The sequence below is a fragment of the Haliaeetus albicilla genome, chromosome 8, assembly GCF_947461875.1.
Source record: "Haliaeetus albicilla chromosome 8, bHalAlb1.1, whole genome shotgun sequence".
NCBI classification, from domain to species: Eukaryota; Metazoa; Chordata; class Aves; order Accipitriformes; family Accipitridae; genus Haliaeetus; species Haliaeetus albicilla.
In genome coordinates, this window is record NC_091490.1 from 26,061,600 (window position 1) to 26,089,599 (window position 28,000).

The 28,000-nt window shown below is 38.6% G+C and overlaps 1 protein-coding gene across 4 annotated transcripts; it reads left to right on the forward strand.

Annotated features, from left to right (window-relative positions):
- Window positions 1-140: 140 nt before the first annotated feature.
- On the forward strand, window positions 141-27,999 carry WDR47 (WD repeat domain 47). Of its 4 annotated transcripts, none has more exons than XM_069789408.1 (15): window positions 141-400; window positions 6,549-6,715; window positions 8,297-8,380; window positions 8,927-9,011; window positions 10,616-11,418; window positions 14,530-14,656; window positions 17,285-17,463; window positions 17,568-17,825; window positions 18,531-18,606; window positions 19,632-19,789; window positions 23,130-23,299; window positions 24,223-24,393; window positions 24,793-24,924; window positions 25,680-25,898; window positions 26,569-27,999. In XM_069789408.1, exons 2-15 carry the CDS (start codon window positions 6,558-6,560, stop codon window positions 26,709-26,711), a joined length of 2,763 nt encoding a protein of 920 aa, XP_069645509.1. In that variant the 5' UTR covers window positions 141-400; window positions 6,549-6,557; the 3' UTR covers window positions 26,712-27,999. The 4 variants fall into 4 exon arrangements, with proteins under 4 accessions (XP_069645509.1, XP_069645510.1, XP_069645508.1 ...); XM_069789409.1 differs by lacking the exon at window positions 141-400 and adding an exon at window positions 1,735-1,753; XM_069789407.1 differs by lacking the exon at window positions 141-400 and having other exon boundaries at window positions 14,533-14,656.
- Window position 28,000: the final 1 nt, after the last annotated feature.

Genomic DNA, 28,000 nt, shown 5'->3' on the forward strand with positions numbered 1-28,000 from the left:
CCAGTCGCCGCCGCCGCTGCCGGCCCCGGCGGGCGGGGGCTCGCCCCGCCGCTAACAAAGCGGGCCCCACCCCAGCGCGGCGCCATCTGCCCCTCCCGCCCCCGCGGCGCGGGCGACGCCCAGCCGGGCCGGCCCCGCCCCGCCCCCTTCCGCTTTCCACTCAGGCCGCGGCGCGGGCACCCCGCCCTGGCGCGGGGAGGGTCCGGGGGCGCCGCGTCGCGCGCCGGGCAGTCGGCGGTGAGGGCGGGTGGCAGCCGCAGCGCGGACAGGAGAGGAGCGGGAGCGACACCGAGACCCCCGGCACCGGGCCCGCCCCGCCCCGCCCCGCCGCGAGGCCTGCCGCCATCTTCCTCTCACGCCCCGCTGGTGACGGCGCGGACGGGCCGCCGAGCCCCCTCAGGTGAGTGTCGGCGGGCGGGGGGCCGCGCCGCGGAGGGGCCGGGAGCGGCCCGGCGGGGAGGGGCCGGGGTGGGATGATGACGCGGGGCGGCGGGGCAGGGGCTGCGGCCCCTGCGCCCTGGGGTGGGCGCCGCCCGGCGGCCTCGCCGCCCACTCCGGGGCCGCCTTGGCGAGAGGCCGCCCCACCTCCGCGTCCCGTCGCTGGCGTGCGGGCACGGCCGTGCTGCGCGGGGCCCGCCGGCGCTTCCCCCGCCGGCGAGGAGCATCGGCCCGGCTGCCGGCGCGGCGACGACGCCGGACCGCCGCCGTCCCTTTGTTGTGGCGTCCGCGGGCGGGCCGGGGCAGTCTGGCCGCGGTGGCCGGCGCGGTGCGTGCCCGGGCCCCGGCCCTGAGGCGGGCGAGGCGGCGGGCGCGGGGTGTGCCCGGTCTCCGGGGCCGCTTCAAAGGAGCGTCGGCTTCTCTGCGGCCCTGTCTGCTGCTGGTGCCGCGTTGACGCTCGAAAGGCTAATTCGGGCTCGGCGCTGTGCGATTAAACGGTGCGGTTGTTTTGAACCCTTTTAGCGGCGGAGGTGGGTGTCGTGTGGAACCGCACGTGAAGGGGGGGGAGGAGGAGGAATCTGGAGCAGGTGAGGTTTTTCTAGTCAAAATGCGTTCATTTCTAGTCTCTGTAACTTGTTTGGGTTTTTTATTTTTCTACATTCGGTTTTCACTCTCATATGGAATTATTGCATAACTTAATGTCACCTTTTTGGCATTCATGATGCAGAATGCTCTGGGTAAAGGGTGTGCATGTTCTAACAGAGGTTGATGAATGCAAAGAGCTCTGCCGGTCACCTCTGAAGCATGGCGAGATAAGGATTACTGTGGTGTCTCTAAAGCAACAGCTGATCTAAGCAGGGTAAAAAAAAAAAGGGGGGGGGATTACTAGAGGGCAAGCCAGCGAAAAAATCTGTGTGAGAAAGAAGAGGCTAGTATGTAAAGAGCGCACTTATTTGCTGGGTATTGGAGTAGAAAAAGGTTTCAATCGTAGAGTTCAGCTGTACAAAGTTTGGTGAAGGTTTTCTATGAAGGGCTTAGTGTGTTCAATATAGTTCATTCAAAATGAATTGTGCAATCTCTTAGGGTAAAATGGGTGTCAGTGAGTTGCACTGACTGTTGTGGGAATCAATTGTAAGAAAAAAAAATTTGGCCTATAGACTTTTTCTGTAAATTCTTTTGATGTAGAATAACTGGAAGATGATTGAGGGCACATCAGAAATGGAGCCACTAGGTACTGACCGGGCCCCAAGTCCCCCATGGGGTCTGTGTAGGTGGAACTCTGGAGTGGCCTCTTGGGCAGGCCCAAGAGTCATATGTAAGTGACTGTGGAATGGATTAAAAGGTGAAATAACTTTATGCAAAACAGCCAGCTTTTACAATATGTATTATTTCTTCACATTCATTTTTTCTGTGACATAGCTCACCAAGATGCTCAAGTTATGGATATGCATTGCAGCTGTCATTGAAGTCAGGGAGCCAAGACTTCCAGTTAGGCATCGCTTCTCCCTTTAAATGTATCACTGTTCTCTCAGTATGACACTTAAGATTTGAATTATAATAATATTTCTTTCTTGTGTTAAGCAGTTAGAGATTTTATATTCCTCACCCATTTTTGTGAATGCATATTGTATACTATTGGTGAGTGATCTATTTCAGATGATAAATAACATAGGAATAATGCTTATTTTAGAATTTTACTGCTTACTCGTTTTTCCAGAATATTGCTTACTCGTTTTTCCAGAATATTAAACCTTATTTTAATTTTCTGTTGTGTGAGTGCATATGCATTTTAAATTTCTTCTAAGGGAGGTAACTTAAAGAGAAAGACTATTTAGACACTACTTTTAGACACTTCTAGTTTATAAACATTTTCCTGAAATTGTGTACTTATGCATAAATATGTATATATATATTTTTTTAAAGAATTGTTTGATATGCTTATAACACCATGAGAGGATTCTTGCTGTTGGCATGTTCTTAGAAAATGAGTAAGAACAGAACAAGGGTGAAACCTTTGGAAAACTTAGGAGTAGGTAGTTTATGTTCCAAACAGCTTGTTTAAAGGGCATCTTGTCCATTGAACGTACAGAGAAAAGATGTGCCACGTTTGTGGCAAGAAGTTGGTTTTTTTTTCCTTGATGTAGATTTATTAGGAGGAGAACAAATTTAAATACAGAACTAGGGGAAGATGGTAAGGGGGAGTGGACAGGAGAAAGAAGGAAGGAGGACAGGCGTAGAAGAGTGTTCTGAAAAGACTGGGTAAGACAAAAAGGTTGTGGCAAAAACCTGGTTGATAGAAGGCACATGAAATGTTAAGCTCTAATACTCATTTACTTTCATTTATACCTCAAGCTAATGCTGTGCTTTAGTCATTCTTGAGTATTAGTGCTTGAGCTGATCAGATTGTGACGTTATGTGCCATATGTGCTGGCAGAAAGCAATACAGTGGGATGGACCAAAGATGCAGCTTGAGCTCTAATCTTGAGTTTCCCTGGTGTTCTTTGCTTTTTAATTATTATTATTATTTTCATTTATACACACACATATAGCACTGAATGTCAAAAAAACTGATATATTTCACAGGGGGTGATGTGTAAGCCTATGTATATTTATAATTTCATCATAGTGTTACAATGCTGCTTATTATTTTGACAGCATAATGCTTGTAAGAGGAGTCTGAGCTCATCTGCCTAAGAGAAATCAGTTACATGAAAATCTTCTCCAGTAGGTTTACTGTTCTTTTCTAGCTGTTTGTGTTGCTCTGACAGCAAATGCACAGTAAATATTTTCATAATATGGTTAATGTATGAGCTTATCAGTGTACTTCAGCTCTTTTTCAGAAGTTCAGTATCCAAACTATGTTTGGATATTATATTTTTCTTAACAAGACCCCGAAGTGCTATTAGTAGTCCCATACCAAATATGGAGGGTGCCAATCATCCCTTTTCCTGATTTATATTGGCAATATAAATGAAGTAAATGAGGATTTACTCCATAACGTGGTTTTACTCCATAACGTGGTTTTACGGGCATGGATGATGGTTGGACTCGATCTTGAAGGTCTTTTCCAACCTAAATGATTCTATGAAGTTAAGTGTTAGAATTGGCAAAGGCTTTATGTTCAGGACAAACCTGTGCTTTTAAAACTGCAGTGGAAAATGGAAAACAACTTCTTGCAGATGCTAGATTTCACTTAATGTTGTTGTACTCTTAAGCAAAGTATTGAGTATTATGCTCCTTTTTCGATCAATAGAATATATAAATAATTAATTTTAAGACAATCTTGAAGCTATGTAGTGTGGCTTGCTGTTTAGACTTGAGTCCAGTAGATCCAGCTGAAAAGAAAGCTGGGCTTGGTGTTCCTTTCTTCAAAGGGAGTCTTAGTCTGATTTTTTTCTAGTAGTTTTCTGACAGGGAGTCTTTATACAACTTTGCCTAAATTATACTTTGTCTTTTGGCAAGGAAGTGAATTTAATATATATATATATATATAAAAACCACAAGTGCCATAAAACGTAATAAAGGAGAAATGCAAATGTGTTAGTTGAGGTTGGGAATTAAGATGTTAATACTAAACTGCTGTTTAAATTTGTGTTGATTTTTTTTTTTCCTTTGATCTATAAGGGTAGGATTGAATTTTCTCTGGGACCAAAATCCATATCCAGTTGCCAAAAGGGGAAGCTGAAACAGTGCTAAAATGTGAGGAGAAAGCATCTTTCTACAAGTTCTGGCTTTGGATTTGTGTGTCTATCTGCTTTCTTTCCTGCAGCAAAGCTTCCTGTAAGCCAGATTTTAATTTTTTTCCTTTGACTTTACTAGCTGAGAGTGGGCGCATGGTCTCTGGGTGTGTCTTTCATGAGACCCATCAAAATACTTGGTGATTGGAGTCTTCTGTGACTATAATGAGAACTAAACCCAGCCATTTTTAAAAAGAAGTTAGGCCATTTAATCTGGCACAATGAGGTCTTTGCTGTTCCAGAATAAACTACGCTGCTATAATTGAATGCCTAGTCAAGTGCTCTGGCAAAAACTTACTTGGAAAGAAGTTGGCGTACAGCTGTGAGGAAGGTGGAAAAGTTGGGGATTTAGATGATATAGTACAAAAACCCCACTTATTAATGCCTAATTTTTTGTATCCAAGTTCATTAGCATTGGTTTATGATGATCAGTGAAAAGTTTCACTGGAGTATTTGTCTCTTCCCCTCTTCTCTGATAAATTATTAATTTCTTGTTAATGCTTTGAGTGTGTTGTTTGGATTATTCAAAGTTACTATATCTGCTCTTTGATTTCTTATTACCAGTTTCTGTGCATCTTTCTTAATACAAGATGGATAACTAGCTTACAGACTCCAGTTTTGCAAGGCCAAGGTATCTGGAGGCTGCATCATCTCTTCAGCTTGTCTTGGGAGCTGCATTAGCTGCAGTTGGTAGTCTTTCAACATCGTAGTTGCTAGATTTCCACATAAGTAAATGGTTGTGTGAGGGAATTAAGAAGTATTTTTATTTCCCCTTTTAATTCAGGAGGATCAGCTGGGGTATCTATAACCTACTGCTGTGGACATCTTGCTCTGTATGGTCATCTCCCTTCATTAATTTTTCCGATCACTGTTATTCCACTGTCTCTCCATCTTCCTGGTGGTATTGCCTCCTGCTGATAGTTCATCACTGGTACTGGATTATTCTCTGTTTTTCAGTGCACTCTCATAATGCATTTAAGTCAGGTTAAGACTTTGCTACTGCCAGCAAGCAAAGCTCTGCCAGTTCCTTGGGTCAGCATTAGTGCCCTTGTGTCTGTGGAGTGAGAAAATTTTTAACTTGTGAACTTGTGCCTGGATCAGGAGTGGTCTGGCTAACCATATAGCTCCACTGTGGGTGCCATGAAGTGGCTGGGGACGTGTGGCTGAGCGCAGAGGTGAGAAGAGAGACTGCCCCTTTCTGCAGTAACACAGGCTTAAATTTAATTTTTTCTGATGTGAAATGGCACTCTTGTGGCCACTAGCTTTTTTTGAAGAGCTCCTGGTGAGGCAGTGCTACATGCCTTGGCTGTGTTACAGGGTTTCTCCCCACATCCCCCGATAGTTTTCAGCAGATCAACTTGGGAGCTACAGCTGTAAAGTCTTTTTAAGTTTAAAAAAAAATAAGTTAAACAGTTTCTACTTTAAGTCAGACTTAAGGAAGACTTAGCCAGAAGCAGGATTTGTTTTAGGTTTCAAGAGAAGTACATGCTACAACTCTCACATCCTTGAGGAGTTGTGTTGCAGAGGAGCTTGGACGTTGTATCCATGGGAGCTTTAAACAAGCTGACTGCTGGCAGTCAGGGCCTTGGCTTGTCACTGCCCCAGCTGCATCTTCCCACTTTTTCTTCCTGCTGGCTGGAGAGCTCATTAGACTGTTGAGCCACTTCAACACGAGTTGGTGGAAAAGCTAACCTGATGACAAAAGTGAGGAGTGCTAAGGAAGGGCCAGGAACATGCAGCTGGAGACAGGTGAGCGAATGTGACTCTGGCAGTCAGTGGTCAAACTGGCTTAGGCCTCCTTGGGTTTGCAACTTGAGATTCTTCATAAAGCATGTAGGCAGAAATAGGTGTCCTTATGAAGGAAGAATGAAAACCCCTGGCTTAATTGTCATACGCTACCTCAAAAATGGGGTAGAGGGAGATTGCATTTTTAGTGTGCTGTGCTTTTTTTATGTGTTAGAAACATTTAAGTTTATATGTAAGATCTCTCGGATATAGTAACTGGCTCATTTTTATGCTCTTCGAACTTCACTGCTTGCCTTTCAGAAAGGAAAATTGTACTGTTGCAGACTTGGTAAGCACAATATTTTCATACTGTGGGAGGATTTTCTTGGTAGATTTGTTTATCTGGGCCCCTATATATGCATAGGACAGAAATAAAAAAAGATTAAGATGTATTTGTTAGGTCTTAATTGTGGTTTCATAATCAACCTCTTAAAATCAATTTCCTAATCTTGTCTATTTAATTTAATTTTTGTAATGCTACAATATTCTGTCCTATAAAACTGTATATTTTTTTTTAGTAGCAAACATTTGTTAACCAAGCATAAAATAAGATATTAATCATAGCTAAAATTCTCTCTTCCCTTTTAGGCTGCCATCATGACGGCTGAAGAAACAGTGAATGTTAAAGAGGCTGAAATAATTAAACTAATACTAGATTTTCTGAACTCAAGGAAACTTCATATCAGTATGCTGGCACTTGAGAAAGAAAGTGGGGTCATTAATGGCTTGTTTTCAGATGACATGCTTTTTCTAAGGTAGGACTTGGTTCTCTGGTGCTGAAATACCACATATATGAAAACATAGAGTTGGACTGTGATTCAGTGGGCAGCCCCACACCACTAAACAGGAGGTCTTATGCCCTCATCTTACTCTGCCTCTTCCTGATCCCAATTCTGTGGTCCAGCCCTGCATTGTGTTCCAGCTCTGAAGTTAATGACATCCTTCTCTAAGCCACTTCCAAGTAACTCACTAGGCATCATCAACATCAGTTGAATTAGGTTTTTTGTTTGCTTGTTCATTCATTTTTAACTTGGTTATTTTTCTGGCACACTAATGAATTAAAGTTGGAAGGAGTCTTAACAAATGCCAGTGTCAGTGCAGGGTAAGTCAGGGAAAGCAATATCTGTTGGCATCAGTGATCAGTTATCATCAGCTTACTGTGTCACATGGAACTGAATGTGTAGTTTATTGACTTCTAAAATAAATAAAATGTTTTGACAGTATTTTAGTGTTATGATCTAGGATGAGTGGAGTGGTTTCCAAAGCTTTTTCCCCAAAAATGTTGTCTGTGTTTCAAAATAATACCTAGATTTCTCTTAAATTTAATAATATGAAAGGGGTCTCTGCTGTCATCAAGGCATGAGAGTTGGTGTGATTTAGCATTCAGGATATTGCCTTCAAAATTATTAAAAGGAGTCACTGTAGATGCACACTAGTTCTTTAGCATTGCTGTTTTCTATTTCATGCCAAAGCTACTTAACTTTGTAGAAGCATGAGAAATAATTTATCTAGCTGTTTTTAAAACATTAAAAAATATACTTTATCACTGAACAAGCTTTCTCACCTGGCTTCCCTTTTGATTAAAATTATGGATATTGGAATGAAATGAAAGAAGAATTAGATAAAGATTAAAGTTATTAATCCTATTTGTTTGTTTAATTCTTGGCTTAGTTGGAGCATACCTCTAATGAGAAACTCACCTGTTCCTTGTAGATCTGGGCCTTTTATAGAGTACTCTGTGTGTGATATGAGGGTCTGAAGGAATTGAACTAATCCACCTGTGCAGTCTAGCCCGCTGGTCTTGGAGGTGGAGCTCTTGCGCTGGCATAGTTCCTGGCAAGCCGTAGCTGTTCCCCTTATGCTCTTAACATGGGAGTTGTGTGTTTCCCCCCACCCCACCCCTTATAAAATAGGCCCAGCAGTTTTGATACAATTAAAATTAACTCATTTTTAAGTTTGCTTTCATTCTTCAGGATGTATTCATTGAATCAATATATTTATTTGTACTCTTCAAGTAAGATTTTTTTTAAATAAGTATAACAGGTAAAGCAGAAGATACAGGACCATTTTGTCCTTTTTGATGTGCTTTTAAAAGTAATTAATATTTGTCCTTCCAGTATGCAGTTATTTTACAAAATATTGAGAAGGACTTGGACTTTGCTCTTATTACTAGTCACATCAGTCACTCATCTTGGCATCTGTGCAAAGCATTAACTTTTCAAAGCAGGTTGATCACCTGTGGTGTATTTAAATGACTTGTGTATTTAAATTAGCTGCTTAAAAAGAAGGATGTTCTTGTCTAGTGAAATTAAAGGAGTGACTCTTTCTTTCCCTAGGCAATTGATTCTTGATGGTCAGTGGGATGAGGTTCTTCAATTTATTCAGCCTCTTGAATGTATGGAAAAATTCGACAAGAAAAGGTAAAATAGAATGTATGTCAGAGCTCAATTTTTTTGAGTTGTGGAAAATACACAAGTACTGTGTATGAAAGCAGTAGTGCTAAGTTTTTCACCTTAATTTTGGGGTGTTCTTCTAACCTGTATACAGTTCCTAAAGTGCGTGCATGTGTTTTTTAACTTAAACTATGAAAAATATGTGCACACAATCTGTAATGAGTTTTTATTTGCTGTACACTTTAGGAATATGGTGCATGTTGTACTATCTTTTTATGGTTGGCTGCTCTGTCATATTTCTGTTCAAGAAATAAGTGTTTGTGACACTTTTTTTTTCTTACTAGCCTTCTAATATTTTTCATGCAATATTTCTGAAAGCAATAATTGAAAAAGACATTTCCTGTCAAAAAATGATTTTGTGGTTACCAATTTGTTAAAACTTTAGATCTGAGTTCCTTGTTATTGCAATTTCCTTGCCTAAATCAAAAATTGGCTGTTAAATACCCTGCTTGTCTCTAAAAGAATTTTTAGCTACTGGGTCAAGATGTATAGTATTTCACTTCTCACCTGCAGATTTCGTTACATTATAATGAAGCAGAAGTTCTTGGAAGCCTTATGTGTAAACAATGCGATGTCAGCAGAAGATGAGCCTCAGCATGTAAGAATTGTCTCTGGTTTGGGAATTTTTTTGTTTTCAGGAAGCCTCTTGAGGTACTCTGATTAAAGGCAGAGTGGAAGCTCTCAGCAATGAATACACAAATTTTAGCTATTACCAAATGGTTTCATAAACAAAGGAAAAAATAATTGGTATCCTTTGGAAATTAGTGTGGCTCCCAGGTCTCAAATAGAATTGTATGTACAAGGGTTGCTTGAAACTTAGCAGCATAGATCAGTGACCATATGCCATGTTTGTGGTCCTGATCCTGAGATTTATTTTAGGCCATTATGCTAAAGCATGGGGCTCTTTTTTTCAAAAGCATTGTGAAGCAAGCCTCAGAATCACAGAAATTTATTGTCATAATTGGGACCAGGTGAAAGATTCCAATTTGACTTGATCTTAAACTTAATTTCTGTTGCTTTTAGAGAGAAGGGACACAGTTGTTTATTTGGAAGCAACAGGTGTGTTCAGAGGACTGATTCAGTTAAATGTGCAAACAGTAGGAGTTGTGAACTTAGGTTTTCAATATTGAAAGAGGCAGAAACTCAGACTGGCAAAGAAGGTGTACAGATTGTGAAATTAGAGTTTTTCATTTATGTTGATAATACAGGAATATCAAATTTCTTACATGAAAATGTTATGAAATTAAAAATGAAGAATGCCAGTAGTTAAGACAACTGATTTTATTTTCCAAACTGAATTGATTTTAATTCTCTGTCTTATTACCCATACATTGTACTGCAGGGTCTTTTCTTGACAGTGTAGAAAAAGCTAAAAGTAAATGTCTTTATAGTTGTAAAGGGAAGATGTACTACTGTTCCTCTAATCACTCAACATGTATACTGCTACTAGATAGCTGTAGAGAAAAAAAAAAATCAGATTTATGTCTTTTTATTTTGAATGTTACCAAATATGTTGGCAAGTTGTGGATGAAAGGCTGCTGTATTAAGCAGATGCTAGGTAACATGATTAAGTAGCGGTTTTGACTATTTTTTAAACCTTTGAAACAAAAAATGCCAAGTTACATGTATTTAACATGGTTCTTGGCTTTTAGCTATCAACAAGCTTTGTGCTCAAGCCCTCTATTCATTTGGAGGTCTTCTGAGAACTTTTTTAACATTTTTGATTGAAGAACAGAAAATCTTAATATAAAAGCCAACTCAGAGTTGCTAGTCACTGGAAACTAGAGAAATCTACAAGTCTTTTATAAATTATGCCAATAGCTTTTCATAGAAATAAAAAAAAAAGCAAAGTCAGTCAGTTGGCTTTGAGAATGGAAGTAACCTCCTGTGCTACAGTAAAATTGAAGCTGTTTAGCTGCAGAATTAAAATTTTAAGCCCATCGAACCTACAGTGACATGAAAAAGTTCCACAGATATGTAGAAAATGGGACTGGGCAGGGGATTTTAGGAAGTCAAAGTGTCCAGGAATTTGGCTCTGTTGCAACTACAACTGACTCTATATAGTGTGCTGTTTTAATTAAAATATAAACAGTAGTAAAGGAATGATAGTGGAGAAATTCTGCTACTGCCTGTTCTTCTTCAACTAACTGGTTTATTGTGGAAACATACGTACTACAAACTACTCTGTTAATATTTCTGTAGCTGGAATTTACAATGCGAGAGGCTGTACAGTGCCTACATGCGTTGGAAGAATATTGTCCCTCTAAGGAAGACTATAGTAAACTCTGCTTGCTACTGACGCTGCCTCGCTTGACCAACCATGCAGAATTCAAGGACTGGAATCCCAGCACTGCACGGGTTCACTGCTTTGAAGAAGCCTGTGTCATGGTGGCAGAGTTTATTCCTGCGGATAGGAAACTGAGTGAGGCTGGCTTCAAAGCAAGTAACAATCGTTTATTTCAGCTTGTAATGAAGGGATTACTTTATGAATGTTGTGTGGAATTCTGTCAGAGTAAAGCAACAGGAGAAGAAATTACAGAAAGTGAAGTATTGCTGGGCATTGATCTCTTGTGTGGTAATGGGTGTGATGACTTGGACCTTAGCTTATTATCATGGCTGCAGAATCTGCCAGCTACTGTTTTTTCTTGTGCTTTTGAGCAAAAGATGCTTAATATTCATGTTGATAAACTCCTCAAGCCTACAAAAGCTGCATATGCTGATCTTTTGACACCTCTTATCAGCAAACTTTCTCCTTATCCATCATCCCCAATGAGACGGCCTCAGTCAGCAGATGCTTACATGACCCGCTCCTTAAATCCTGCATTAGATGGGCTGTCATGTGGATTAACAAATCATGATAAGCGAGTCACAGACCTTGGGACTAAAACTTCTCCAATGTCGCACTCCTTTGCTAATTTCCATTACCCAGGAGTACAGAATCTCAGCCGAAGTCTCATGCTTGAGAATACTGAGTGTCACAGCATTTTTGAAGAGTCACCTGAGCGGTAAGCACAACTGTCGCTTTATTTTTACCTTTGCTTATGTTGCACTTTATATTACTGGGTTCTTATCTGCATTGTAACTTTGAACATAATTGTGACATTGAAACATAATTTGATTGTTTAAATTCTGTTGTAATAAAAACTATATACAAGGTGTTTTCTTCCTCATGCTTTTATGATCAGAGTATTTAGTCTTGAGCCTTATGGATTCAATCTGGACTTTCTTAAAGTTGAAATCCTGGCGCAGAGCACAAGTATGCTCTAATAGAGTCTAGCTAAGATTTATGTTCAGTATTACTGAATTGTTTCATTCCAGATAAATAAATGCAGATGGTGGAATAACTGTAACTCCATCTTCTTTCCCCGTCCCATTATGTCCTCAAGTGTCTGTAAATTTTGGTCGTGTAAATGATTAAGTGTACATTGAAAATTTGCATGTAGAAATAGTCCCAACGAAGTCAGTGGAAATGACTGTGTGCTGCCATTGTAGCATTCCTCTATTAATTGAATTGTTACAATAGTAGTTCAGCTTAAGTATTGACTTTCCATTTTCCAAACCGAATCTGAATAAGGCAGCCGAATGTATTATGTTTTTTATATTGGACTTGGAGATACTTGGGTTATGATAGCGGTGAATGCTATTAATAACCTCTTTTAATGCGATGTAGACTGCAAAACTGACTTCTTTCCTTCCTTAAGAACTAAAGCCTGTATCAAAACTTTGTGCTTTTTACCTTCTGAGAGAAGAGTCCCGGTAATTAGGAGAAATGGTACTCGTCAGTTAAGAGCTTATCATCATGTTTTTGCTTGACCTTTATTTTGAACAGCAGTTCTGCCTCTTTCTGAATGTTATATACATGCTTCTCTAGAAAGCAGCTGCCAGTTTTTTGGGGTCTTAGAGAACCAGGTGGGTAACTAGCACTGCACTTGGATGCACTGGCTATCAGGACACTTTTAGAGATGTGGTGGTCAATCTTGGCCGCAGTTGCTGACATGATCTATTAGTTTTGCCTTACAGCAATATTCTGTACCTTGTGTTAAAATAAAGAACAGCTTTAACTAAACTCATTAAAAAGGAAACAAACACCATCATACTGGTGTCGGTTCACCAATGATAATGGAAATTTTTACAGTAATGTATGTTTTAATACATTATCTTAATGCTTATCTTTAAAGGAGCTACTTTGTTTGGTTCTAAATGATCCACTTTAAATCTCTGGTTTCACCAGCCTCTTAACAGCTGGAGTTTTTGTGGGTAGTATAAGTCTTATGGAAGTTTCCTTGTGTTACATGTTTTAAAAGTGTGCCTCCTGAAGATACTAATGAATTGCAAATCCTCTAATTTTACTGGTCTGTATGCACAAACTTCAATGTTTGTGTGTGTAGCCCAGGGTCTGCTTTTAAAACTGATTATTGAAAGCTTTTGGTTTCCCTTTTCAATATTAGTGTACTAGAATAATTCTGCACAAATAAAGTTACCTTGTGGGCTAAAAACAGTAAATTGCTGCAGTTCTTTATGCAGGCATTTTCATATGATGTGAAGTTTATCGTCCTTATGTTTTTTCATTAATCAAAACATCTCTTGGAGGTTAGAATGAGGTTAAGGGGCTAGACCCATAGTTTTCAAGAAGGCATTACATTTTTCAGAAGAAAATCCAACTTCGGGTTAAGTGTCCAATTTAAATGGCAATATTTGCAAGGGTGGAACCTGGGAAGCTGAGCTTTATGTAAATCTGGCCCTTGTTTCCTTTTGCACATGACAAATACGGTATTTCTTTTATAAGTTGTGTTCAGCAAACAATTACTTGGCTTTTAGTCAGCTAAGTTACTTTTATTATTATACAGAGATACCCAGAAAGTTTAAAACAACTTCTTGAAGAGCTTTGCTTCAAGTCATTGAGTAAAGAGGTGTCGTGGTTTAACCCCAGCCAGCAACTAAGCACCACGCAGCTACTTCCTGACCACCCCACGCTCCCCCCAGTGGCATGGGGAGGAGAATCGGAGGAAAAAGTAAAACTCGGGGACTGAGATAAGAACAGTTTAATAACTAAAATTTAAAAAAAAAAACCCAATAGCAATAATAATGATTGCAATGAAAATGAATATAACAAAGAGAGAGAAATTAGACCCAAGAAAAGACAAGTGATGCACAATGCAGTTGCTCACCACCTGCTGACCAATGCCTGAGCAGCGATCGGCGTCTCCTGGCCAACTCCCCCCAGTTTATATACTGAGCATGACATCCTATGGTATGGAATATCCCTTCGGTTAGTTTGGGTCAGCTGTCCTGGCTGTGCTCCCTCCCAGCTTCTTCTGCACCTGCTTGCTGGCAGAGCATGGGAAACTGAAAAATCCTTAACTTGGGATAAGAGCTACTTAGCAACAACTAAAACAGTGTGTTATCAATGTTGTTCTCGCACTAGATCTACAACACACTGTACCACTTACTAGGAAGAAAATTAACTCTTATCTCAGCTGAAACCAGGACAGGAGGACTTTAAGTTGACAAAACTGAAGATGGGAATCCAAGGCTTTTAATGTGTTCTGCACACTTACTGATTGCTAAAGCATTCTGGAAAGAATTCCATGCAGAAATACTTATATAATACAAGAATAGCAAAACTGATATAAATGTTTTCCTAGGTAACACTTTCAGGAATGTTCAAGCTGATGGGTGTTAAACGTAGTTTAAACTAATAGCTTATAGAAGACATTAGTCACATAGAATGTCTGATACATTCCATGCACATAATTGCTTTGAAGATAGGAGATTTTGAGTAACTTGTTAGTTAAAGGGTGTATAATTCAAGTGTAAGGGTAGAAGACATGAAATTTGGATATCCTGTGGTGGTAAGGCTTTTTGGAAAATGTGGGAACAAAGCACACTGACTGCCTGTGCTTCTTATTTGTTAGGGGTTTTATTTGGTTTAATGTAACCCAGTGCAAGTGGCACTTTTTTCCTAAGCAGTATCTTTAGTTTTATGTGACTTAAGTAGTTTGCACCTTGTGTTATCAGATTTTACTCTAGAATGTTATCTTTCTCTACTTACCAGGGGATTTTCTACTCTTATTTTTTCTTAATTAAGCTTTTCTTCCTTTCCATGTTGCTGCAAGAAGTGATACGCCTGTGGAGCCACAGCATCCCATCAGCAGTGAGACTTTGTGCCAGAGTTCAGTCCCAGAAAATGAATCACTTAATGGAGCACAGAGTCAGGGATCAGCCAAACAAGAGAAGAATGAGGTAGTGATTGTTTAAAAATGAGGCCGTTTGAGCTGTGTTCTCATTGCTTCATAACGATTTGCCTTTGTGTTGAGAACTTCATGCGTGACAATGGGTTGCTTTGAATCTTGTTTTTACGATAGTGAAAATACCATATTGTATCTTGTGTGAGAAACTACTCTTTTTTCCACTGTATAAAGTTCTGCTGTCATTTGAGTCTGTAATGCAGCCGATGAGTGTGCCTTCTCACATCAGCAGTGTTGCTAAACTGTTGTGTATATCTTAATAAATAAAAAAAAGCTTTGCAGTACTCAAAGTCAGTAATGTTAGATTAAACAATGCTTAAGAATCAATCCTCTCAGTGTTTTAGCGAGGAATCTGGCTCGTAGCCTGCAATTGTTGGTGTTAACACCAGGTTTCATAGGTCATCTTATATCACTTTCTGTCTAGAACACAAAGAAATTAAAATTGGATCATTCCCTAGTAAATGTATCTTTGCTATTCAGAATCCAATAGCATAACCTTTTTATGGATTTATCTTTGAAGGCTTGTGCCTTGACTATCCTTTTTTTTTTCCTTTTTTCTCCTTAACAGCACTATAGAGAAAGTGAAATAATAGTTCAGTAGGAAACAATGAAAACAGTTACCTATTCTAATCTTTTTCTACAGTTTGATGTATCTGTCTCTTAATTCAGTAATTATGAATAACATTGAGTATCCGGACTGTTTTGTTTGCAGACTCCAGTTTGATTTTCTTATGCAAACTTTGTCTTGGCTTATGACATCTATACAGTACTGCAAACCAGTCTAGTCTTGACAGGGCTATAATCTTGTAGACTCTGGATATCTGAGTGAGGCAACGGGGCCTATTGGAGGATTAACAAAGTCCTCCAAAGTTGAGGACTTCATTCCCCTCAAGGACTTTGCTGAGTAACTTCTCTGCTGCAACAGTGTTTTGTATGCACATTGGGAACAAGGGGAGGGAGGAAAGAGCTTAGCTAGACATGTGACAGAGCAAGCTTCAAAAGGCAAAAAAATGGATGCAGAATTTGTAGGAGAGAATGAAGACAGGAGATGCTGTGCTGTAGGTGAAGATGTTGGCCAGACTATTATACACAAGTAGAAAAGAATGTGGTACCCAGTCCAATTTCACCTGTTTTGTTTTCCAAATATTAGTGTATACCTGTGTGAGTAAGAAATTCATTTAAGTTTATTTTCATAGCTTTATTTTTGCATTGTTCCTGGAGGAATTGAGTTAGGAGCCAGAGTTTATGGAATAGAGCATCTGGGCAACATATTTTAGGTTTAGGTGTTAGTTTGGGTAATAGTGACACAGAATCCAAAGGCTTAAAGGATTGAATCCGGTTGCAACAAACAAGTATCAGTCATAGAAAGAAGTATAGACAAGAATATACCTGTTGCTTAGAAGGATTATAACCCAGTGACTGAGGTTCATGTATTTGAAATACAGAGAATGAATGCGTTCTAGACTTCTGAGGATAACTTCGGAGTTTCTAAATTGCAAGTATTCATCTCAGGAAACCTAAGGTGGTAAACTTTTTACGAATACAATAGTACTAGGAAATCCATTATAAACCAAAAAAATTACTGAGCACAAAACCATAATGCAAGTATTTTTATTTAGAAGAAATGTAAAGGCTCATAGTTGCAAAGAAAGATCCTCTGCATGAATTGTCTGAACTAGTGCAAAGTTATCAGGATGTCCTTATACAGCTTAGAATCACTAGATGACAAAGATGTCACTTTTGGAAAAAAAACCAAACACATAAGCATTCTTTTCTTTTACTACTTTTTTTTCCTACTAGTTGGTAAATAGGCAGTTAAGATTTTTTTCTTTAGAAAATGAATGGCACTTCAGTGTTGATATTTTGGCCTTGGACTAAAGTGCTTTTGGTTTTTTGTAGGGTATTTTTGTTTGTTCATTTTTAACTTGTTCATCAACTATTTTATGATGGTAGCATTTGGAACTAGTGACACAGAGAAAGTGAGGACTGGGAAATGTAAAAAGCAGTAAGTCCTGGGGAGCTGGCAGTGTGGGAAGCTAAAGATAGTACGTAAAAGGGAAGAGACTATGAGAAAGGAAGCTCAAGTATTTGTGTTTGGTCCAGAAAGTAAGGAATTTTTAAAGTTAGAACAAGGCACCAATTTCCAAAGTAAGATGTAACACTTGGATAGACCACTTCGAGGTTGCCTAGTGGGAGAGGTAAATTGGCTCTGCAGACTGACACTAAGGAGGTGTCAACATGGCAGAAAATACTAAATTTGTAGTTAAATACGACTTAGAACTTGGAATGTAGCTTACATTGTTTGGGGATTTTTATTTGCAATTTCCAATCACCTCTTTGTTTTGATCTTAAGTAAAACTGGAGGTTTTGTAGGAAAGAGGAGTCTCCTTCTGAAATATGGCAGAACTACTTCAACAGTGTATAGCACAGGCTGGCAGTGGTTTCCTTTTTTAATATGTAAATTGTATCTGGTTTTAAGGAAGAATGAAAGCATTCCTCCTCAGAGGAGAGCCTGCTGGTCTTTTGATGCCTATATTGAAATAACAAACCAGAAAGTGAATATGTAGGTTAAATACTGCAATTAACTATTTAACTTTCATCAGTAATTCTCATTTCTTTTTAGCTTCGTGATTCAACAGAGCAGTTTCAGGAATATTACAGACAAAGACTACGTTACCAGCAGCACTTAGAACAGAAAGAGCAACAACGACAGTTGTACCAGCAAATGTTGTTGGAAGGAGGTGTGAATCAAGAAGATGGAGCTGACCAGCAACAGAATCTTACTGAACAGTTTCTTAACAGGTTGGGGGTTTTGCTGATTCTCCCTCCACCCACTCCTATCCTTCCTCAAGTTCTCATAATAACCTAGTTTGGTGATCTTTTATTTTCTTGTCATTTGTTGTTAGATCTATCCAGAAACTAGGAGAATTAAATATAGGTATGGACAGTCTTGGAAATGATGTACAAACGCTTAGCCAGCAATGTAATGGGAGCAAAGGGAATGCATCTACCAATCCAGCAAGTAACTTTACATCACCACCTTCAGATGCTAGCCAGAGGATAACAACTGATAGCCAAAACGTTAATACAAGCACTCCTCGAAAGCTTGGATCGGCTAATCAGATACCCTTTCCTGAAGAGTCACCTGTACAGGGGAATCAAATGTAAGTTATTTGAGGCTGTTCAGGACTGGAAATATCCTTCTGTTAGCACTGTGGGAGTAGCTGTTTGTATTTATTTTTAGTTATCAAATGAATTTGTCATTTAATAGGGGTATTTAGCTCATGATCAGTGTTTTCTATATATTTTATACGGTTTATAAATTTTTTTTTTGACAGCACACTTGGTTATTTGTTGTGGTTTACATTTTATGTTTATTTTTCATTTCAGACTTTTTATTCCATGTTACATGTATAGTTCTTGTTTATTTTGTGTTCTACCAAGTTTCTGAAAGCTTTTTTATGAAATACAAACTAGATGGAGAGAGAGGCAGGGCAGAGTGGGAACTAGATTTCTTCTGTGATCTAAAGGTAGTGCTGACCTGAAAGCAACAACCATTTTTCCACATTATTTGTGTATATATGTGTATAGGTACGTATGTTATGGAATGAAAACAAATATTTTTAACTCGCATTCACTTGTCCAATGCCTGCAGTTGCAAAACCAGCAACCCCATGTAAAAATAATAGTTTAATGATAAAAGAATCAGACATGCCAAACACTTGTCCACACAAATTAGTCAGTTCTGGGAATGACTGAAACTGTAACTTCAGTCTAAAAAAATACTTAGAAACAAATCTGTCCCTGATCTTGGTTTTTTTTTTATTCTATCTTGTTGTGAATTTAAACTCTTCATCAAATCAAAACAGTGTATCAGAACATGCTGTCACTCAGCCACAGTTGGAAGACTCTTCAGGGAATTTAAGTAGGACAAGAGGTGATGAGGTGAGTTTTCTTATTGTCCTTCACAATTTGTTTTAACAACATTTGGTATTTAATCCTGAGTATGTGACATCCTGTCATTATTAATAGATATTGAGAATTAACTTTGGTTGATGCAGTACCTACAGAATAGAATCACAGAACTACTGAGATTGGAAGGGACATCTGGAGTGTGAGTCCAAACCCACTGCTCAAAGAAGGGTCAACAAGAGTGGGTTGGTTGGGGCTGGGTCCAGTTGGGGTTTGAGTACTTTCAAGGATGGACACACGCACACGCCTTTCAGATCTCAAGGCCATTGAGATCTCAAGACCAAACAGTCCCAGCTCTCTTCTCTTTATACAACAGAGGTTCCAATGGGATGTCTTTGACAGCCATTGTTTTGTGGGGTTTTTTTAGGCTGAAACTTTGATTGTTAAACTCCAGTCAGTATGGCCTGACTTTAGGGAAGTGACTTTGCAAGAAGTACATGCCAAAGTTTCTGCATCAGATAAATAAAAAATAAAATTTTAGAAAGGTGGTGATGAAGTTGTCAGGAGGATGGTGTAATAAAGCTTAGCACAATTTAATGATAACTTTGTGTTATCTACAGGGTGAAAAGCTGATTCTTATGTTTGTTTAATAAACTGTGTTTATGACTTGGACTGTTTTCAGTAAAAAAGCAGCTTTGTTCCCCTTGCAAGTTTCACACACATCAAATGTGTTTACACAGAAATAAACTGTAATATCATGCTTCTAAGATGGGCTGTTTAGAAGAAGAAAAGCTGTTGGAAGCTTGGAGGGAGAATGGGAAATGTTAATCTAATGTTAGCTGTAAAAGTGAGTTGAGAAGAACTTTTTGAAGTATGCTGTTCCTTGACCTGGAGTAGACATTGTTTTACAATGTAATTTGAATAGTTTAGCCTGGTGCTGCTACTTATTAATACTTTAGTACAATAGTTATACATTATTTTGTAAGACAGTCACAGCCACTTCTAAATGTCCAGTTTTATGCTGAAGAACTTAATTTGACTGTTGTCCTTCTACACAGGATGAAAAATCAAAAAAGCAGTTCATTTGTATTAATACTCTAGAAGACACACAAGCTGTCAGAGCTGTAGCGTTTCATCCCAGTGGGAGTTTATATGCTGTTGGCTCCAACTCTAAAACTTTGAGAGTTTGTGCCTATCCAGAAGTAATTGACCCAAGGTAAGAAGGCTTGTATAATCATGTCTTTTTCTATATCATAGCACTTCCTCCTCCTGTAGCTACTGATACCTGTACATTTCACACCTTTATTTTGTTGTCATAAATAGTGCAATGGTCTCCTTAGAAACCTGAACTGCTGAACAAAAATAAGAAGGTCTCCTGAAGAATTTGTGTATTTGTGAGCTACTTTTTTGCTCTCTTCCTTTACTGGCAAGATACATTGCCACAATACCACACCTTTCCTTACGAAAGTGTTATTTTTGTCTGAGCAGGCAGGCTTTTCTGTGTTTATTGCGATGGCTTCTGGTTTTGATATTCCAGCTGTAAAAGTGGGAGAAAGCATGTGTCAGTCCCCAGGCCAGCACAAGTTGGGAGTCATGAGATGCAGGTTCTGGCAGGAGGACAGACTTAACAGTAGAGAAAGCAGTATCTTCAACTTTTACAGCAAAATTTGCCAGAGCATGTCTATTGGCCTGTTGTTACTATAAGAACTGTTTTCCTGATACTTTGGTTCCTTGACAGGAAAAGTGCTATTTGTAGTTCACTGTGCACCTAGTCTTTTCTGTTTTCTTTTCACCCATTTTTTTGATATGAGGGGGAAAAATTTTTTTTCACTTGGAAATAAATATTGCTATGTCAATAACAATGTCCTTGCCTCTGCTCCAGACACGTAATTTTCTTGGAGTAAGAGGAAGTGCAGGCATCTAAAACTTCATAATTTCAGAAGGAGTTGTAAGTATGCACAGTGACTTTATCTGGGACACCTACCCGGTTTAGGACTCATGTTCAGGTTTCCAAAGCATTCAAAAAGTAATCTGATTTTTTTTTTTCCCACCTCCTTAAATATCATCAGTAAGGTAGCTTTTGAAGTTTAATTCCAAAATATTTATTGGTAATACATGAAACAAAAAAAAATAGTGGATTTCTCTGATACCCAATGCAAGCTGACTTGCTGGGCTTGAAGCCCAGACAACCTCCTCTTGACTGGTAAACGGTGCAAAACATTTTCAGTGGAATGGATGCTTCTTTATTGACAAACCATGATCTGCTGTCACACAGCTTGTTATTCTAACCATTGGGAAAGGCTAGAGTGACTCTGTAGACTTAGTCTCTAGTTACAGTGCACAATCTGATGTGACGAGTGACATTGTGCATCTGGATATAAAAGGAATACTGAGATTTCTTTAATTCTGAACTTGTACTTTTTCCTCTTATGTTTTTTTTCACTATGCTTACATGCCAAAAACATTTCATCATGGGATTTTACAAGTCAGCAGAGAGATTACATTATCTTAAAGATATTCTAATCTTTGTAACAACCTGAGTCTAGACACTTATTCAAAATTTTTCATGCTTTTTCAAAAAGTTGTAATGGCATAGAATATCTGGTAAATAGCAGTTGTTTAATTGTACATCAAAGTTTTCCTGAGACTTTTTAAAAATTGTCCTTCAAATTGATGTATGATTCAGGACAGGTTGGTTTTGGTGGTGTGGTTTTGGGGTTTGGTTTTTTTTTTTTCCTTTCTCTAAAGGTATAATAGTAGTGTGCTTTTTTTCACATGTTTGAGATTAAACACTGATAGATACACATTACAGTTCTGCAGATCTTGCTCAAATAATCACAGTGCTTCCACGCAGTTGACTAGAAGCATGTGGCCTCTGTGCTGGGCAGGTGCTGCCATGTCCTGACAAAGTCAGTGATTCTCAGCTGCTGCCTCCACCTCTTAACAAATGTTGTGAATCCAAACTCTGAGTGCAATATAAGGTATTAGGCCATTTAGGAAGCTCCGTAGTGTCTGTTGAATGGTGATCCTGATTTAGGATAATCTGTCATAGATTTTCTCTCTGGCAACAAAATAAAATCAGCTTCCATGTAGACTTATTATAGTGTTCTTTACTAAAGCCATGTTTATCTCAAAAGTTGTAAACAGACTTAGATTACTGTCTTCTGGTTTTTTTCTCTGCCTCTTTTGTTCAAGTATTTATATTATAGTTTCTGAATTTTTTAATAGCTATTTAATTTGTTGAATTTCTGTTGTTGATGTTACTGGAGTGAATGTTGGTGAAGTTGGATACAGTGGTACTTTATCTTAAGCACTTGACTAATTCCTGCTATGGGAACAGAGAAATAATGTAGGAAGTTAATCAATTGAAGTACAGGAAATGTGTGTCAGTGGGACTGTTCCTTTTATTTCAGCCATGTGTAAAGCTGATCTGGTTTCAGAACTAAGAATGTATCATGCAGATTCCTGCATTAACATGTAACAGTGAATGTGTTTTTCTTGCAGACTGCTGTATTAGATTTTCTAGTACATGAGTAAAGCTTTGAGAGTCACTTTATTCAACAAATAATATCCAACACACAGCTCATAATGATAAACATTTATGAGTTTTTTTTCTTTTGTTACATGTTTTTTTGTTAATTCTTTTTATTTAATGGCCAAAGAGGAGGCAGTACTTGACCTAGGGCAGCATTTTGCTGTATCTTCCCAAGGTTAACACAGAAGCTTTTTTCTTGATCTTTTAACCACTTTAAGTGCTTGATGAGTCCCACTCATTCTGACAGCAAGGATGGCATAGACAACAACTTTTTGGATAAAACAGGCCTCAGTTTTTATTGTTACAGTACTACTAGGCACAACAACAGCCCCAAACACAAGTATGCGGAGCCCGGTTATATAATTATGTTGTCATACCAAACACAATCCCCAGTTAAGGATTATGTCTGGTGGGTGGGAAAGTGGAAGAGAAACACACCTTTCCGGATGCATACACGGAGGTTACACAGGCTTCTGCTTTCTTCTTTTGGGAATCTGGATTTTTCCAATCTGCAGCCTGGTAGTTTAGTCCCAGACCCAGCCTTAAGCCATGCCAGCTACATTGGGTCCTACCATACATAGATACTGTGTGCCTTATGAGCTTTCTTGGCCTACTGTTGCTTAATTGAACTCCAGCATGTGCAAAAGTGGCCACAGGATCAAGATGAAGTATGAAGGATGTAGAGAAAAATCTCACCGATGTAGGACTCTGGGGATAAGGTTTCATTGTACATAGCTAGTAATTACTATATTTTATCTGTGTCAACCTTTATAAATGAAGGGACTGTGCAAGTTCTTTTTGCATGTCCAATCACAAATACAATGGGAAGATGAGGAAAAACTGAGAGAATGGGATGGAGAAGATACTTTTGTTTTGTCTTAGATTACATGTACATGTTTCAATGCAGTCATATGTATTTCATGTTACCTAAAATAATAGAAAAAATAGTATTTTCATTTTAGAATACATTATTTTCCTTACAAATAAAAGGAAATTAGATATCTTTTTTTTTTTTCCCCAGTGCTTACAATGCTCCTAAACAACCTGTAGTTCGCTTCAAAAGGAACAAGCATCATAAAGGATCAATCTACTGTGTAGCCTGGAGTCCCTGTGGACAGCTGTTAGCTACTGGTTCTAATGATAAATATGTGAAAGTACTGCCTTTTAATGCAGAAACTTGTAATGCAACAGGTAGCATGTCTGTGTGTATTTACTTTAAAGAATTCATTTTCAATTATTTGTCCAATATTTGGCAAAACCATTCATGTTACATTGATAAAGTAGTTAATGGGTTTTGGTATTTTTATTCTAATACTTTCACTTAGTCTCTTTTCCCTTTTACCCTCACTGTAATCTGTCTAACAAAGAGCCACTGAGGGGTTGGGGATTATCTTTTGGGTTCTGTTTGGTTTGGGGTTTTTGTTTGTTTGTATTTTAGGTTTTGTTTTGCAAGACTCTATATTGTGCTGTCTTCTGGTAGACTTCCCCCCTGCCCCAGATATGGTAAAACAACAAGGTGTTCCTACCCAACTCTAGTTCTTGATTGTCAGTAGGAATTTATTTCCAGTTCCCCTTTTTCTTGCCTAGTTCTGTCATCTTCTCCCCTATCTTAGAAGTCTAAGGCTTTGCTCCCAGCAAATACTATTTTCCATGCCCAGCCCTCCTAATCAATACACTGAATGTAGCTTTTATCTTTTCTGTTTTGAACTTAAGCTACCTTGTCCTGTGTGGTTCAGTGTTCTCAATGAACCTTCCCTCGTGGCAGAGAAAGCCTCTTCAGTTTACCATAGTTTACAAAAAGAAATAGTGTACTCTATAAAACTTGGCTGGACTTGGCTGTGGAGATGGTCTCTCTACATTCTGCGAACCTTAAGGAACTGCAGGAAGCTCGAGCAACACTCAAAAATAAGATTCTTAGAGATTTTTATTTGAATTCTAGTAACTGAAATAGTGTGTTCTATGGAAAGTGCACAACAATGTTCATACTTGGTAGCGTACCCACCCTTGCCTAAAATATTCTGCATTATCACTGTAGCTGCTTTAAAGATTGCAGCACTAACAGTAATAAACAAAGCATGCCTCATTTTGTTCCTTGATTTTTTTAATTACTTCAGGACCAGATTTGGAGTTCAGCATGCATGATGGGACAATCAGAGACCTTGCTTTTATGGAAGGCCCAGAAAGTGGTGGTGCTATTCTAATAAGTGCTGGAGCAGGGGACTGTAATATTTATACAACAGATTGTCAGCGAGGACAAGGCCTGCATGCTCTAAGTGGTCACACTGGTATGTATGTTGTTGCTTCCCTCATGCGCTTTTTAAGTCTGTATTGTATTGTAATGAAGTTGTTGGGTTGTTTTTTTTTTTTTAAATGTCTTTGGTTTTTTCTTTCTAGCAAGACTTTTTTTGTCTCTCTAGATTGCTTTTTGAGGTATTTGGGGGGGAGGTGGGGAGCGTTGTTTTTAAATATGTTGGCTCTTCATTTAATGGAGAGAGTGCATGCTTCATTCCTGAGAAGAGGCAAAGCTGGGTATTGCCAGACACTGTTGGCATTTTAGATCATGCAACGTGCAGGTTTTCCATAGGACTGTTAAACCTCTGAGTGCAAAAATATAATCAGAATTGTAATATTTCATTATTTGATTAATGATGTTTAATCAAATAAAGAAGTTGTCTTGTTCACAGGTCATATTTTAGCACTTTATACATGGAGTGGCTGGATGATTGCATCTGGATCCCAAGACAAGACTGTAAGATTCTGGGATCTGAGAGTGCCAAGCTGTGTTCGTGTTGTAGGAACAACGTTTCATGGAACAGGTAAGACTTGCTATTGTGCTTCTAATCATTTTTGCATAAAAATATATTTTAAAGATGTCTAAGTAGTATAGAGTGAACGCAAGGGGTTTTTGCATCACAGAACGGAGGCTTGGCTTTAGAAGAAAGCTGTGAAGGATATCTTTACCTTTGTGTTTTGTTTGGGGTTTCTTTTTTTAAAGTAACATTTCCTTTTGAAAGTTGGCTAGTTTTTTGCTTTGTGACTTTCAAACAGACACTTCCAAGTACATTAAAATAAACAAGATGAAAGATAACTGTTTCAGAATCAAAGAAAAGGGTGGGAAGGAGCAGCCATTTTTGCAAGTTGTCAACATACTCTATAGAAATCTACAAAAGGATTCTTAAGAACCACTTGGGTTTGGATTTGTTTCTTGAAATTTTTTGGGGGGTGCAATAAATTAGAACTGAGAGGGAGGAACTCCTTGCATTATTCTGCATTATTTCATAAAGAGTGACTTTCTTTCCTGTAATGAAAAAGATACTTTTTTTCATGCAGCTTTAATAGTGGCTTTGCTACCATTCAAGTGTGACCTATGCTTCAGAGTTTTAAGTGCTAGAACGTAAAAAAATTTCTCAGTTTAAGATAACAGTAGCTAGGTACGTTTACCTTAAATCTAAGGCCAACATTCAGTATTCTTATACAATGTATATTTTTGGGGTTGTTTTTTTAAAGTTGGCTATTTGCACAAAGGTAGGTAAGTATTATGTGTGTTTGCTGCGTTTTTTTTCTCCTGTAGGAAGTGCTGTAGCCTCAGTAGCTGTTGATCCCAGTGGTCGTCTCCTGGCTACAGGACAAGAGGACTCTAGCTGTATGTTGTACGATATTCGAGGAGGACGAATGGTGCAGAGCTATCATCCTCATTCTAGTGATGTTCGTTCTGTTCGCTTCTCTCCAGGGGCACACTACTTGCTCACAGGATCATATGATATGAAAATAAAGGTGACAGACTTGCAAGGTAACATACTGCAAAGGATACTAGGTTAATTTTCAATTTGGTACTTTTTAATGTTGAAAGTTGTCAGAGAGCTTGGTTCGAGGATCATGGTTTAGTTGAAGAGGGGGGAAAAATAGTAGAGCTTTGAAGGGTTTGAAATGTATATAAATGTGATTGTGTCCGTTCACAATTGGCTAGTGTTGCTAAGTAGGCTGTCAACTAAATCTTGTTTTGGGGGAGGGTCTGATTACGATAAAAGAACTAATTAACGCTTGCCTGATGAAATGGCCATTGCTTTCAGGCAGCATTCATAAAACTGACCCTTTAAAAAAAAAGAAGTATAATAATAATGCTTATTTTTATTGGGGAGGGTTAGGAAGAGAGAAGACACCGGGTATATCTGATCGACTTGATTTTCTTGGACCATTAAATCTTCATCACGTAGTGTAAAAACTGTGAATACCTGTATTTTAAATTTGTACTGTGTCCAGTAATGCCTAAAAACCAAAACATGGGGCCTTGTGTTATGCTCTGTGTGTGTGTGAGAGAGGGGGGTCAAGTATGCTTCATAAGGTGAAATACACATGTAAGCTTCACTAAACAAACATTAAAAAAAAAAAAACACCCCCCAAAAACAGAGCTGGGATACAAATTCATGAAATAACTAATGATTTCTGTTCCTCCGCCATAGGGGACCTCACGAAGCAGCTTCCTCTTATGGTGGTGGGAGAGCACAAGGACAAAGTTATTCAGTGCAGATGGCATACACAAGATCTTTCCTTCTTGTCATCTTCTGCAGACAGAACTGTAACCCTTTGGACTTACAATGGCTAGAGTGCAAACAAAGGCAACCTATGCAGCTAAAGCACAGAGACCTGAGACTACAGAACTGTAAAAACAAAGTAATAATAACTAGACATGGAAAGAGCAGCAGTTGAGCAGGAGAGTGTCTTATCCAAGAGGAGGGGCACTTGTCACAGATTTTTCTGGTCTCTAGGAGGTCTTGGTGTTGTTAGTATATTCTTTTGCAGTGCTTTCAGTCTTCCACGTGAACTCATGCTGCTGTGACCTATTGTAGTCTTGTTGCCAAAGTCTATGAGGAGAACTCTTGTCGATGTGCACTCAAAGTAACATGAATTATGTGTTTACAGTTTGGTATTAATTGCATTCCTTGGTCTTTGCCTCAATGAGAATTTTATATAGCAACTTAAGTTGAACAACACATTAATCAAGTCTGTATGTAACTAGTTCCACTCACATGTAAAAGATAAATTACTTCCACTGTTTTTTCAGACCTATTATATTCATCACTTCTCAACAAGAGGGCAAACTTTATAACATCTCCACAATTTCCACTTTTTTAGTAATAAATTCTGAACTTTAAAGGTGACTAGGCAGTAACTGCATCTTGATTATGTATGGTCCATTATATAGTGTGGGGGGTTTTTTTGGTTGTGGGGGTTTTTTTGTTTTTTGGTTTTTTTTTTTCCATTTAAACTGGGGAAAATGTTGCTGTTTTTACATGACGTTGTTTTGAACAAGCTAATGTTGGGGGGGGCGTAAAATATTGGGGGTTTGTTTGTTTGGGGTTTTTTTCTGTAGAAACATAGTATTTTATGTTTTTGAATGCAACAGAATACCTCTGTAAAATGTACTGTAGAAGAGAGTGGATTGGCAGCAGTTGTCACAGTGAGCTTAATGGCTATCAGTTTTTCAAGTAAAAAGGATACCATTAATGCTGTAATAGAAACCAGCATGGCTTAAAATGCTATGTCTGCATGATAATTTAAGAATTGTTTAAATTCCCAGTTCAGAAGCTTATCTGAATTTTATTTCTTGCACTGTTTATGTATGGGAAATTGCAGTTTTATTTCTACAAAACTTTAGATTCTAATGTTTATGTATTGTTATATTTTCATATTGTACAGTTCCTTTTACTTTTGAAAATATAAACCTTAAACAGTAGGTTATTTATTTGAACTGCAGTTAAGTTTTGGATTCTTTTGGTTACTAAATTATATGTGCACTGTAGCAAGCATTTTTAACTATTGTCTAAAAGTGGAAAGGTAACTATAGAAGTGTATCTGTGCTATAATCTCAATAAAGACCTCCAACACCTGCAG

Bases quoted from the DNA above. Each gene is read 5' to 3' on its own strand.
- WDR47 (XM_069789408.1), top strand. From the start codon at position 6,558: ATGACGGCTGAAGAAACAGTGAATGTTAAAGAGGCTGAAATAATTAAA. The intron at 14,657-17,284 runs GTAGTGATTGTT...ATTTCTTTTTAG, and splicing joins CCAAACAAGAGAAGAATGAG to CTTCGTGATTCAACAGAGCA. The intron at 17,826-18,530 runs GTAAGTTATTTG...AAATCAAAACAG, and splicing joins CCTGTACAGGGGAATCAAAT to TGTATCAGAACATGCTGTCA.